The sequence below is a fragment of the Sciurus carolinensis genome, chromosome 11, assembly GCF_902686445.1.
Source record: "Sciurus carolinensis chromosome 11, mSciCar1.2, whole genome shotgun sequence".
Lineage (NCBI taxonomy): Eukaryota > Metazoa > Chordata > Mammalia > Rodentia > Sciuridae > Sciurus > Sciurus carolinensis.
Window position 1 is genome coordinate 15026829 of NC_062223.1, and position 13404 is coordinate 15040232.

The following is a 13404-nucleotide window of genomic DNA, read 5'->3' on the forward strand; positions in this document are numbered from 1 at the left end:
ACCCAGTTGCTATCTCGTCTTAGAGATCTAACAAGCATCTAAACGTGGTATTTTCAAAACAGAATTAGTTCACGAGTCAGCACCTTCCACATTCTCTTCTGATTTAGAGGCATCTTCCACTTCACTTCATGGCAGCTCACAGATCCTAACTTCTCCTGGATGCCTCTCTTTCTCATACCCCATGTCTACCTGTCTGCAAGTCATTCCTGGATGGATGATATACAGATAAACAGATCTGACCACTTCTGTGTATTCCACTGCTACATCTAACGCAGGGTTCTCAACCTCAACATTATGGACATTTGGGGCAAAATAATTCTTGGCTGCTGGTGGCTATCTTAAGGACTGAAGATGTTTAGCAGCAACCCTGACTGTGTCCTCCAGATGCTCTTAGGACAACAGCATCCCAACACTGTCTCTAATATGTCTTCTGGAGGGCAAAATCACCCCTGGGTGTGGACCACTGGCCAAAGAGTCCAACCAACCTCCTTGCTCCCTCTTGGTATCTGATGACCCAGCTCAGGTAATCTTGGTAAAAACCCAAGTCAGAGCATGTTACTCTTCCATTTAAAGTTTTCCAGTGGTTTTTCCATCTTATTTAGGATAGAATCCAAGCTTGTAAATCAACTTTGGGAAACTAGATGGTCTACCTCCAGCACACTACCATCATTTTAAAGTTGGTTTTTGGTTTTTTTTTTCTTAAAATCTTCATTTATTAAGACTTTCCCCCTCCAACCACACTGATCTCCTGTGAAGACTCAGGGCATGCTCTTTCCAGGTAATTTATATCAGCTGTTTTCATAGTCTTTATTTCATTTTTAATTGACTAATAATTGTATATATTTATAGAGTAGAAAGTGATGTTTTGATGTTTATACTGAGAAATAATTAAATCTGGCTAATTAACAAATATATCACCTCACTTATTTTTTTGTGGCAAAAACATTAAAATCACAAAACCAGCCCAGATGCCCATCAACAGATGAATGGATACAGAAAATATGGTGTGTGTGTATATATATAAAGTTTTACTCAGCCACAAAGAGGAATGAAATTATGACTTTTGCTGATTAATGGATGGAACTGGAGAACATCATGCTAAGTGAAATAAGCCAGACCCACAATGTCAAGAGCCAAATGTTTTCTCTCAGATGCAGAAGCTAGACCAAAATAAAGGTGGCAGGGGGAAAGGCAGGTTGTGGGTGGAGGGAATCCCATGAAAACAGAAGAGAGAGTGGTGTAGTAGAGGAAGGGACTGAGGAGGGAGTGGGGACAGGAAAAGAGGGGGAACAGTGAAATGAAACTGACCAAAGCATCCTATGCACATATGTGGATCTACCACAGTGAATTTCAACTTCCTATACATCTACAATGCACTAATTAAAAAAAAAAAAAACTATAAATAGAAGAAAGATCAGTAGAAGAAAGGGAACAGGGTAGGAGAAAGGGACATACTGGGGACTAAACTGAAACAAATTTTATTCCATGCTTATATATTTATGTAAAAATGAGTCTCAATATTATGTATAGGCATAATGAATTAAATAAACATTAAAACTTCTTAGCCATTTTGAAATGGAAAATACATCATTTATTATTGTCACCATTCTATATGATGGACCACTGAAGCCTATTCCTATGGCCTAACTAACTGAACTCGTTCCCGGAAATCAGCGTCTCCCTTTTCCCCGCCCTGGTAACCACTATTCTAGCCTCTATTTTTAGCAGCTGGACACCTGTAGAGTCCACAGGTAAGTGAGGTCGTGAAGTATTTGTCTTTCTGTGCCAGGCTTATTCCACTTAGCATAATGTCCTCCACAGTCTTGAATGACCTTCCCTCCAGGATCTGCAGGCCTCATTCCCTCACTTCCTTCAGCTCCTTCCCCCTGCCCATCACCCGGATGCTATGTCTTGAACCACAGTGCTCACCCCATGTCCCCAATCCCTCTTCTCTGCCCACCTTCCCTAGGATGGTGACAGGCTGTCTTTTGTTTACAGTGTCTCCTCCTACTGAAGCGTGAGGTCTGTAAGGACATCCTGGCAGAACAGAAGGAATAGGCATCCTTAGGTCCCACAGCCTAGCCTTAGCCCAGGGCATGAGTCAGCAACCAAGAAGAGGGAGCAATTTTATGTTAAAAACCTTAAACCAAGTGTAGAAGCTTTAACGTGACATGCAAGTCAGCCCTTCGACAATTAGGAACAGCATGTGGTAGAACAAACTTTATTCGTAAGTAAAACTCCATATAGTTAAAAGGGCAGTTCCTTTTTTTAAAAGGGGAATATAAGAAGGAAATCTGCCGTTTAATTTAAAATTGCAAATTTCTTCTTAAAAATGGATCAGAGCTGAGGCATCATTCGATTCCATTTCGACTTCTCACTTCTGAAATCCCCAGTCTTAAGCAGTCATTTCAAAAGTTGGCTCTCAATGGAGGGGTGAACAGTTCAGTTTCTCCTCTTATGACAAAGGTACAATCATTTGGCAAACAAGGGTCTGTAGCATTTGGATTATTACTGAAAAGGAAGAAAGATGGTTTTAAAAAAAAAAAAAGAAAAGAAAAAGGTCCAGACACAAACATTGCTTAGCTACTTCTAAATGAAGCAGGGGAAGCACATGGAGAGGGGAGAGAGGGTGCGGGTGGAGACAAGGGGAGAAAAGAACTTGAGAAAGTCAGGGCTCCAGAGAGACCACAACCTTAAGTCTATCATGAGGCAAGTACATGCCTGCCTAAGTGAATAAGGATACTTTTGCTTCTTGAAGCCATGAAGGGCATCCCAAATGCTTTAGATGACCTTGGGCACTCTCTTTACCACATAGCCCCATCCTTTTATTAATAACCAATCAACATATGTGAATTTTTGGTAATATCCCTTCATATGGGACTCAAGAATAAAGAACCACACTGCGTTATACGTATTCAGTCCTCCTGGAAGAAGCTGCAATCAAGATTTATGACACTTCTGAGTTTACTTCCCCAGGGATTACCAACATATTTAAGCTACTTTGAAGACTCACTATTAATACTTGCTCTTTAAAATTCAGAATTTTGTTGATATTGGAGTTGATAGGAATTCTGTCTTTACATCGATTGTGGAATTTCATATGATGCCTAAGTGAGAGAAACCTCTTATTTATAAGGGATCTCTACCAGTTAGCCACAGAATAGCAAGAAGACCTGGATCAATAATACCTTCTGCAAACAGGAATGTGTGAATTTGCCATTCCCGATTTGGAGGCTCTTTAAGCGCAATGCACATTAGTGCAAATATGTGACATTTCTTTGACATGCCTAGACAAGGTCATGATATGCCCCTTCTCAGTGTGCCTACCATGACAATGTTGTAGAAGTAGCTCCTGTGTCTTCATCTGTAACGTTTATTCTCTCTTCTGTTTCCCCCTCAGTAATATTGCCAGGTTTGTTCCTGTTCCTTCCCAATTTAGTAGGAAGAGGATAATGACTAAAATGAGAAAAGAAAATTGAGAAACATCATAAGTTCAAAACCTAATGTTTACAAGGCTGAACTCAGGGCCAGATTCCTGTTATTCCTATATATATTGATTTCTGCTTATTTTTCCAGAACATTACAGGCATGTGTTTTAGAAACCCAATATCTGGGCTTATTTTCTGGTTCCACCATTGAACAAAAAATGATTTTAGGCAAGATACTCAATTTCTCTGTGCCTCAATCTCCTCACCTGAAAATTGACATAGTAGTATCTACCTCATTGAGTTCCCGTGAATAACACTCTCATACAAACAAAGTGCTTAGAACAGTATCTGCATATAGTGATTTAAAAACATTAGCTGCTAGTGTAACTATTACTATCTGTGGGAAGAACACATGTAGGGTTGCTTGAAGGGGACAGGAATTTCAGTTTAAGATTTAAAACATAAAAATTTAATGGAAAAATTGCTCCAAGAAAGTTCTTCCCAAGTATATCAGTTTTGCTAAGATCTGATCAAAGTTGTTATTAATCTAGAGTATCATACTTTCTCAAAAAAAAAAAAATCAATAAGGCACAGAAAGAGTCAAATCTGTACCCATGGGTCCTAATCTATGTGTTTTCTGTCTCTCCCCGCAGCCTCGGCCCCATGGTGCATCCTGATCTTGATTCTTTGACGTGTTGTAGTATGATGTAGGCCTTTCATTTTGCCCCTCCGCCTTTAGGAATCTGGAAAGTGGGCTCAAGTTTAAAGTTAAAAATTACCTGATTTGGGTGCCATCTACCATGTTTTTGGTAACCCTGACACTTGCATCAAAAACAAATCATTATCATTCGATATTTCCATATTCCTAATGTTCTTATATTTTAGAGGACAACTGTAATAATTTTCAAAGAATGCTGGACCAGTGATCGAGGGATTTGTGTTCCCCATAGGATCTAGTGCTGTCTGCCCAACACCGACACTTCTTGTTTCGCCATTTAACCTTTTGGGTTTGGGCAACTTGTCCAGAAGGTAAAGATGAAGCTGGGGGCTGGGACAGGTGTCTGGCACAAAGTACTCACTTGCGGAAAACACACATCAAAGGTATTTCAGCTCGGACAGTAGAGTTTCTTGAGACATACTTGAGTTTAGTTTTAAGCAGAATAACTTCTTGGAGAATCTAAAAGGACAAATAGAGGTTTGAATGCTTATCTCAATGATCTCAGGAAACATCAAAGCATTCAAATAGAAATTTACAGATATTTTGAGCACTCTAAAAATGGTCACACTCTCCTTAAACAATAAACAGCATCTGTTCATGGGAAACGGGACCATTTTCCTCAGGTGCCAGATGAGTTAAAATTGGGCACAATGCTTGTACATAAAAGGCAACCAATACTTGTGAGATGAAACAGGGTAGATCTTTGTGATTCAAGAAAGTGTTTGAACCTCCTTTTGAGAAACACAGTTGTAGCTAAAGTATTGCTTATCAACAGAGAGGCAGAGAACATGGCCTTTCAGATTAGTTGTATCCCATGTGAAATCTTAGAGTTACCACTATTCAACCTGAAGGGAATTTTGTTTAAACTGTTTCCTCATTTCTGGGGAGGGGTGGGAGGAGAAGTCATGGTGATAAGGAACAACCCTGATAAAATTCACATTTCCAATCACTTATCCGTCAGGAATCAGAGGCTCTGCAGGGTCAGCCAAAGCTGTCTTTGAGTCTGCATCAATAGTTCAGCTTCTCCATTTTACCCAACCTTCTTTCTCCTAAGAGCACTTAATAAACATCCTGGAATTGGGACCACTGCTCAGTGGTAGAACATTTGCCTCGCACCTGGTAAGGCCCTAGGTTCAATCCACAGCACCAGGAGGGGAAAAAAAAATGCATGCTCAACTCCTCTTGAATTTTTCTTTCTGTGAAACTGAATCTGTAACATTCATGTAGAACTGACAAAGTTCTATTACTTCTCTTGGTATTTATTTGGAATATTGAACAAAAAAAAATATTACAACAAAGTTTCACTGACTTTTTGATTTTTTTTAAATCAAGTTAGAAATCCCAATTATAATTTTAGGAGTGGTATACATAATTGGCCTAAGTGACCTATCAATGTGCCCCGTAAGGCATACCAGAATATTTGGCTTAGGATGGGTACAGTGTCACACATTTACCTGGAAAAGCTGTCTGATGCTTACCTAGTGTTACTCCCTTCTTCAGGTAATGGTTGGCCAAATTTCCAGAATTATAAAGAATAACTATTTTGGAAAACTGCTTAATAATCCTTGCAACACAAAGAAACCACTTTCGTCCTCTCAAGACTGTCAATTCCTAACCTCTCCTATCACAAATTGAACGGTATGAATTTTCAGTTACTGCCCAACAAGAAAAAAAAAAAAAAAAACTAGTATTTAGCATCTCCTTCTTAACTTTTGCTGTAAACGTGACTCTTAAAGAAATCAATCCATCAAAGTGTGTGAATGCATTCTACCGTCACGTACAACTAACTAGAATAAAATAAAAATTAAAAAGAAATCCATCAAACCATATTACAAATAAGAACTTAGCGACTTCTGGTTTGTGGACGGGTTGAAGACACCCCTTCCTCTTACTTCAACTTTGATACCGCAGGCTTGAGGACGGTAGAAAAACTCGTAGTAATAATTTGGCACGAAGTAGGTTACAGGGCAGTTGTTTCCCAGAAATGCCTCATCGTGGTTCATGTGCACGTTGTAAAATACAGTGGGTGTGATTCTGGCGAAGAACCAGCTGCTGGAGCATCGCACGAAAATGGCTGAGAGGCAGAGAAGAGAAGTCCTCCGTTAGGAAGCTACTACCCAGACCAGCTCAGGAAGCGGGAGCACAGGCAGGTAAGAGAAATGAAGGGGTCCTCCCTCACTCAAATAAAAGGTGTTTTAGACATGGGCAAGCCTGCAAAAGTGGTCTCCATATTATTGCTTCATCCCCCCAAACACTCCCATATACATCCATCCTTCAAAGAGGCCTTTCACTGATGACATGTAAAAAGTAATTAATACAAAATGACATCTTTTCATTCCACTCTTGGAAGTGATTTTTTTTATAGAGCTGGAATCATAAGAATGCACCTCTATTGTAGCATTTGTGCTAAGCACAGAGCAGGTTCTAAGGCCCCTGTTCAATGGAGACTCCATTCCTATAACCACAGCGTCATGATATGTACGAGTAAGCACTGAGGGTTGATGCAGCAACAAAGATCTATCCAGAAAAACTAAAGCCTCCCAATTAGACTTAGATGAAAATCGAGCGACGTTAGTACTATTCCTCACCTTTTAACTCCAAATATCTGTACCACATATATAATTTTATCCGAGAAAGGGAATTTTTATGATATAATCTGTTAATTGAACAGGGTGCAAAGGGCAGAGAATTAGGACAACCTGGGAATTATGAGACAGGGTAGGTATGAGGGCAAAAGAGTGAGGTTGGCTAATTATCTAGACCTCCCTAAGGAAAAAAAAAAAAAAACCTCTCACTTGCACTTGGGATACTAGAAGGAACCAGAGGCCTCAGGATATACTGAAACCTCTCAAGTCAAATGCAAACTGTGTAAATCTGCCATCCTTGCCCTGAAGAGGATATAGAAATTGCAAATAAACAAGTGAAAAGATATTCAACATCATTAGCTATTATGGAAATCCAAATTTAAAAAAAAAAAAGCAATGAACTTTCACTACACACCTATCAGCATGGCTAAAATAAAAAATAGTAACAGTTTCAAATGCTGGTATGGATGTCAAGAAACATTGCTACTCATCTATTGCTGGTGGCAATGTAGAATGAATCAACCACACTGAGAAACAGTTTCACAATTTACTTTAAAAACTAAACAGACAACTACCATACAACCCAGGAAATAAATTAACGAGCAGTTTATCCCAGGAAGACAAAAATTTACATTCACACATACTGTATGCAAATGTTTGCAAAAGCTTTATTCAACATGGTCAAAAAAACTAGAAACAGCCTAGATGTTTTTAATGGGAAAATAGTTAAATATAAACCGTGCTACACCCAGGTCATGGAATAATAGTTAGCAATAAAAACAAATGAACTATTAACACATGCTACATAAATGGCTGAATCTCCAGGGAATTAAGTGGAAAATGCCACCCCCTCTAAATGAATAAATAAATAAGAATAAAGCTAATCCCAAAAGGTCACATGCTATCTGACACATTTATAAAACACTTTGAAATGACAAAATCATAGAGTGGAGAACAGATCTGTGGTGGGTAAAAATTAAGGACTTGAATTAGTGCAGAGGTCTGGCATGATTGTTTCAAGAGGACAGTGGTGGTGACTCTGAACGGTACCTTTATTGTGATAGAAGTGCTCTGACTATAATGATACCCCAAAGTTAAATAGTATTAGGGTTCTTCAAGATGTCATCAATGAATGAAACGGAGTAATCACGTATGGATCTTTCTCCATACAATTCTCTAAAAATAAGCAGCTAATGAAAATGAAAGGAAAGAAGAGTTTTTATTCTAGGAGGACACTAAACTGGAACGGTCACATGAGCAAACTGAACCGGTGGGTCAGTTCTCAGATCTGTCCACCCTGTGGTCCCACAATTCCTTCCTAGCTTTGCAAAAGAAAACATCCACGTTCCCACCAATAGGTAGGATCCTTACAACTGCCCACACAGCAAGCCTGGACCATCTTATTGAAAGTAACTTGACAAGAGCGTATAACCTTTTGTTGCTGTTCTGAAATGTCAACATCAGAAATGTCAGAACCCCAAGTCCATACTTAGGTTGACCAGCCATGCAAGTTTACGCAAGACGCAGGGGGTAAACGGGGCAGTACTGAGAAACGTGTAGGTTGGTCGACCTACTCAGGAGAAGCCCTCAACCATGACAGGTCTATGAAGGATGAGGAAGGCAGAGGCTGTGATAAGGCTCCCTTCCTGAATGTCACATCCCACAGAAACCCGAGTCCTAGCACAGCCGTAAAAGACTCCGCTGCTTTCTAGCCCCAAGAACATGACACGGTTTAAAAAGGGTCAAAATAGAAAGGCAGTTGGACAAAGACAGAAGTTCCCAAGTTAGGATACATCCTTTGGTCTCAAGAGCACAAACATGACATCCCAAGATCATGCATCTAAAAGATTCCTTCCATACAGCCTTCAAACTAAGACTCATTCAGACCAAAACCATAAAGAATCTGTAGGCCCCGTCTTTCAATGCTTATTAACAAATTCCACACGTGATACCTGACAAGTCCCCGGCACAAATCCACATCAAAGAAAGGAGGAGAAAGAGAACCCCTAATCCCAGGAAAGTCTTCATCATTGCAGACTTGAATCCAGATCCCACTGACGAAACAGGAAATTGCGAGCAGAGAGCAGTGAGCAGCCTTAAATTCCAAAACAGCTGAAGCCACGCTCAGGAGTGAGTCGTTGACAATCACTTCAGACAGTACACACATGCCATAAATATACTATCCGTTCATTTCCTGAACTTTAACATTTTTTATTTAATTATCAAAGAATGAGAGCAAACTTGAAGCAAAATGTACTATTTGAGTGTTCCCATAGACAAGCCTAAGAAAACCCCCCTGAAATACACGCAACTTATGATAATGATTGAAGTAGAGGAGGCAGGTCTTCAGGAGGTGATTCAAAGATCAATAGAAGTCTCTACACCTGCTTTCGAGTCTGTACCATCAAATGCAGTTATTTTTATGCACTAATGTACACTTTATTAAAACTCTGTATCATCCTAAAATGTCTATCTCCGTATCTGAACACTGAAGACATAATTGTGAAAGATTTTAACTGTCCTGTGCACCTGCAATAAGGGATGTGAAAGAAAGACTGATTTCACCTACTCCACCAAGCCACTCCCACACAGTGGCTCTCAAACTTAGTAGATATCAAAATCACCTTCGGGGTTTATTAAACTTACAGATGGCTGAGCCCCAGTCAGTTGCCTGATTGGGGCAGGACTTGAGAATTTACATTTCTAACAAGCTCCCAGATCATGCTGATACTACTGGCCCAGGGGCCACACTTTGAGAATCACTGGACTGCAGGGTTTTGCCTTCGGAGAGCACGCTGTGCTGATACCCTTTAGCAGCTCTTGCTAATCAAACTTTGAGGAGCATACACGCCACCTGAGGATCCTTCCACAGTGCAGGTTCTAATTCAGAAAGTTGGGGTGGGGCTAAAATTCTGCATTTCTAAAAACTCTCAGTAATACCAGTGAGAATGTGCAGACTACATTTGGGGTAGCAAGGCCTGAATGTACCTCATCCACACTTAGATTTCTTTCTTCAAAACAGAAGCTGTCATCTTACAATGAGAAATTCAAATGCTCACTATGAAGAGGAGCTTAAATAAATATTGAGTTCAAATGCATCCTGCTTTTTTTTTTTCCCTCCAAGTCACCAGCAACTAGAGTTAAGCAACTATATGTTGTGTTAATACAACATGGAAAGCAGAAGCTTACATAAAGTAGAAGACCAGAAAAATGCATTTAACTATCCTTGGTATTAACGGAGCTTTATCATTACATGTACAGTCTGTTCTAAACATTTTAAAAGAGTTCTTCAAGGCCAGGGACTATTCCATATATTTTCACATCTCCAGAGCTTGGCAGACCTGGTGCTCAATAAAAGATGATGGGGAAAATTAAAAAATAATAATAAAATAAGAGAGATGATGGGGGACTGAAGTGGAGCAAATTATATTCCATGCATGTATGATTATGTTGAAAGGAATCCCAATATTATGTAGAAGTTTAATGCACTGATAAAACATTTTTTAAAATCCTTGAAGAAATAAAGAAGTAAAGAGAAGGGAGAAGAGAAAAGAAATGTAATTAGGGTAATGAGGTTCATTCATTCTATTATCTTTTCTTCCCCCATCCATCCCCATCCCTCATTTTGCTCTACACAATCCATCCTTCCTCCCCCACTGTTCCGTATCATCATTCACGTATCAGAGAAATCATTCGACCTTTGGTTTTTTGGGATTGGCTTATTTCACTTAGCATGATATTCTCCAACTCCATCCATTTACCTGTGAATGCCATAATTTTATTCTTCTTTATGGCTGAATAATATTCCATTGTGTATATTTACCACAGTTTCTTTATCCATTCATCTGTTGAAGGGCATCTAGGTTGGTTCCACAATCTAGCTATTGTAAATTGAGCTGCTCTGAACATTGATGTGGCTATGTCACTGTAGTATGCTAATTTTAAGTCCTTTGGTTATAACCCGAGGAGTGGGATAGCTGGGACAAATTGTGGGTTCATTCCAAGTTTTCTGAGGAATCTCCATTTTGCTTTCCAGAGTGGCTGCACCAATTTGCAACTCCACCAGCAATGTATGAGTGTGCCTTTTTCCCCACATCCACACCAACACTTATTATTGCTTGTGTTCTTGATAATCGCCATTCTAATTGGAGTGAGATGAAATCTTAGGGTGGTTTATAAGATAGTCTTTGCTGCTCATCGATCCCCTGCTGTTCACACCACTTGTCCACCATAATTAGCATTTTTTTTCTATTTAACAATTTACCAAATGTTTATGTTCCACACAAACATATTTTAACATTAATAATTATAACTTTAAAATTTTACAGGCATTAGGATTAAAAAGTGAATTAAAACAACATTCAGAAATACTGCTGTCCAGGATGGACAATGCTAAAGAACAGTCCAAATGAAGGTCAGATCCTTGTGCATAGCGACCTGTCCTATGGCCGTGCGTCGGTCAAGGGCTTCAACTTTCAGGCATCCCATCTTAGCATCCTGCATCTGCCAACCTACAAAACGACTATGAATGTCATGTTCTTAACAAGTGGTAAGAAAAGGGTGATTTACATCTTAAAATGATGTGGATATGTGATATTTGGTTGGACATACTGTTAGGGTGCGAGTGGAGGCGTGGATAGAGTGATTGGCTGAGGCTTCGCGGTGGAATCTCACCAGAGACTTCAACTTCTAGCTGCTCCATAGCCTCACCAGCACCTGTGGGCATTTTAACTTCTCCCATTCTAGGAGGTGTGTGGTGGCCCCTCAGTGTGGCATAAAGTCTTCTAATGACTAATGGTCTTTAACAATTTTTCATGTGCTTCTTTGCCATCTGCATTTGTATCTTTTTTTTGAAGAGCATCTGTTCACACATTTTGCTCATTTGTATTTAGCTATCTTTTTGTCTTACTGACTTCTATCTACTATCTTGTTTGGGAGGAAAATGTCTTTTTAGAAGAGTCTTGTCACATTGTCTTGAGCAAAGATTCACACTCAGAATCTTTCTGAATACATCTTCATAGGTAGACTCAAACCTTTTTTGGCAAGAATAAATCATAAGTGATGTTGTATCTTTGTAGTGAAGTTTCAAATATCTCATAATTTTGAGAAGATGTGTTTTCATTTCCTTTTATCTGTGATAAGATGCAAATATATTATGCCCAGTCATTTATCTTTCCATTTTGCCATCAGGGTTTGTTTAATTATATGTTTTCAAATTTTATTTAGTCAGATTCTATATATTGCTTCTGGAGTCGAGTATAATCAGAATAGACTCCCTTGCACCCATTTAATAAAGTAATTAATACCAGTAGGTTAAACACACACTGAGGTGAGACCAGTACAAGATCAGAAATTCACTATTAACCATCTGTCATTTGCTCCTATCCAATGGACCCCTAAACACCTAACTGCTATACTAACTCTCAGCTAAGTGACTAGGAACAGTAAAACATATCAGTTGTGTCCTGTTAATATTTGTATTAAAACAGGGGAAAGAAAAGAAAAAGAAAAAAGAGAAGCATTCTCTTGCTCTGGTTAAGGTGCCTAATGGCCTCACCCTCAGGGCTGTCCCCCTGATAAAGGAAAGAGGACACCTCAGTTTTACTCTCAATAATCTCTCCACCAGAGCCCAGCCAGCCTCCTTTTCAGAGGCTTAAAGATAGTAATTCTTTTCTAGCATCTGCATCCTCTCCTTCTTCCTGCCTTGGGTTTAGAGAGTTCCATTTCTATTTTCTCAGATTTTTTACAAAAACCACGGTTTCCTTTAGAGAATTTACAGGATAGATAATTAGTTATAGCAGAGAATTTCAAATGTTCCATAGTGCTCCTAATGGTATGGTAAGTTATTCTTAAAGCATCCCTTAATTAAAAGAATTGTTATTGCTTCACTTACGAGTTACATCGAAATAGTTACATCAAAGTAGTGACATCAAAATCAAAATAATAAGTATTTGTGCCATAATAACTTAGTAGCCATTTGATTCAACATTAAAATGCATACATTGAAAGAAAGTATAATAGTTTTACATTGAAAGAAAGTATAATAGTTTTACATTATTCTTTAAATAATCACAGTTGCTAATGGAATGTTCATGCCTGTTCAATAGTTTCTCAAATCTTGGGACCAGATTGGATGTGACAGGCTGACAGGTTTGGCTCCATGGAAATGTTACAGGTCAGGCTATCTGGGCAGTGACAGAACAGACTCCATTTTGCTCTGAGGAAATGAGCTTCTCCATGGGAACACCCCGCCTCTGTGCCCATCATCGGTACTTAGCGTGACATGTTTAGCAATACAAAATAACAATTCTTATGTGATAAAAAATTGTTCTCTTTGATCCTTATTTCTCCTAAACAGTGCACCATGTGAACGGTGATGTCAGCAATGATTGTGTGGATATTAGTGACCATTCTTTAGTTTGTACCCAGGTAAGGGTCGTTTTGACCCACTTCCCCCTCTGCTGATGATCTCATGATGTTAGTCTGTAATTTTGAATCATAGCAACAGACACTTATGATTGATGTGATTTTTGGTATAAAAACCCCACAACCTTGTGGTCGGGGCTGTTCTCCCAATAGCCATTTTTGGGGGCATTGTGTGAGACAGTCAGCCGGCCGGCTTAATGCAGACCCTCAAATTTGGACTTCTCAGTGGTGATCGGTCTGTTCTTAA

At 39.2% G+C, this 13404-nt stretch overlaps 1 protein-coding gene across 1 annotated transcript; it reads right to left on the reverse strand.

Annotated features, from left to right (window-relative positions):
* Positions 1-2408: 2408 nt before the first annotated feature.
* Positions 2409-8759, reverse strand: Oosp1 (oocyte secreted protein 1). The gene is made up of 5 exons (XM_047517686.1): positions 8684-8759; positions 6039-6220; positions 4508-4605; positions 3328-3456; positions 2409-2511 (listed from the first exon to the last, which is right to left on the reverse strand). The coding sequence occupies exons 1-5, from the start codon at positions 8757-8759 to the stop codon at positions 2409-2411; spliced, it is 588 nt and encodes a 195-aa protein (XP_047373642.1).
* Positions 8760-13404: the final 4645 nt, after the last annotated feature.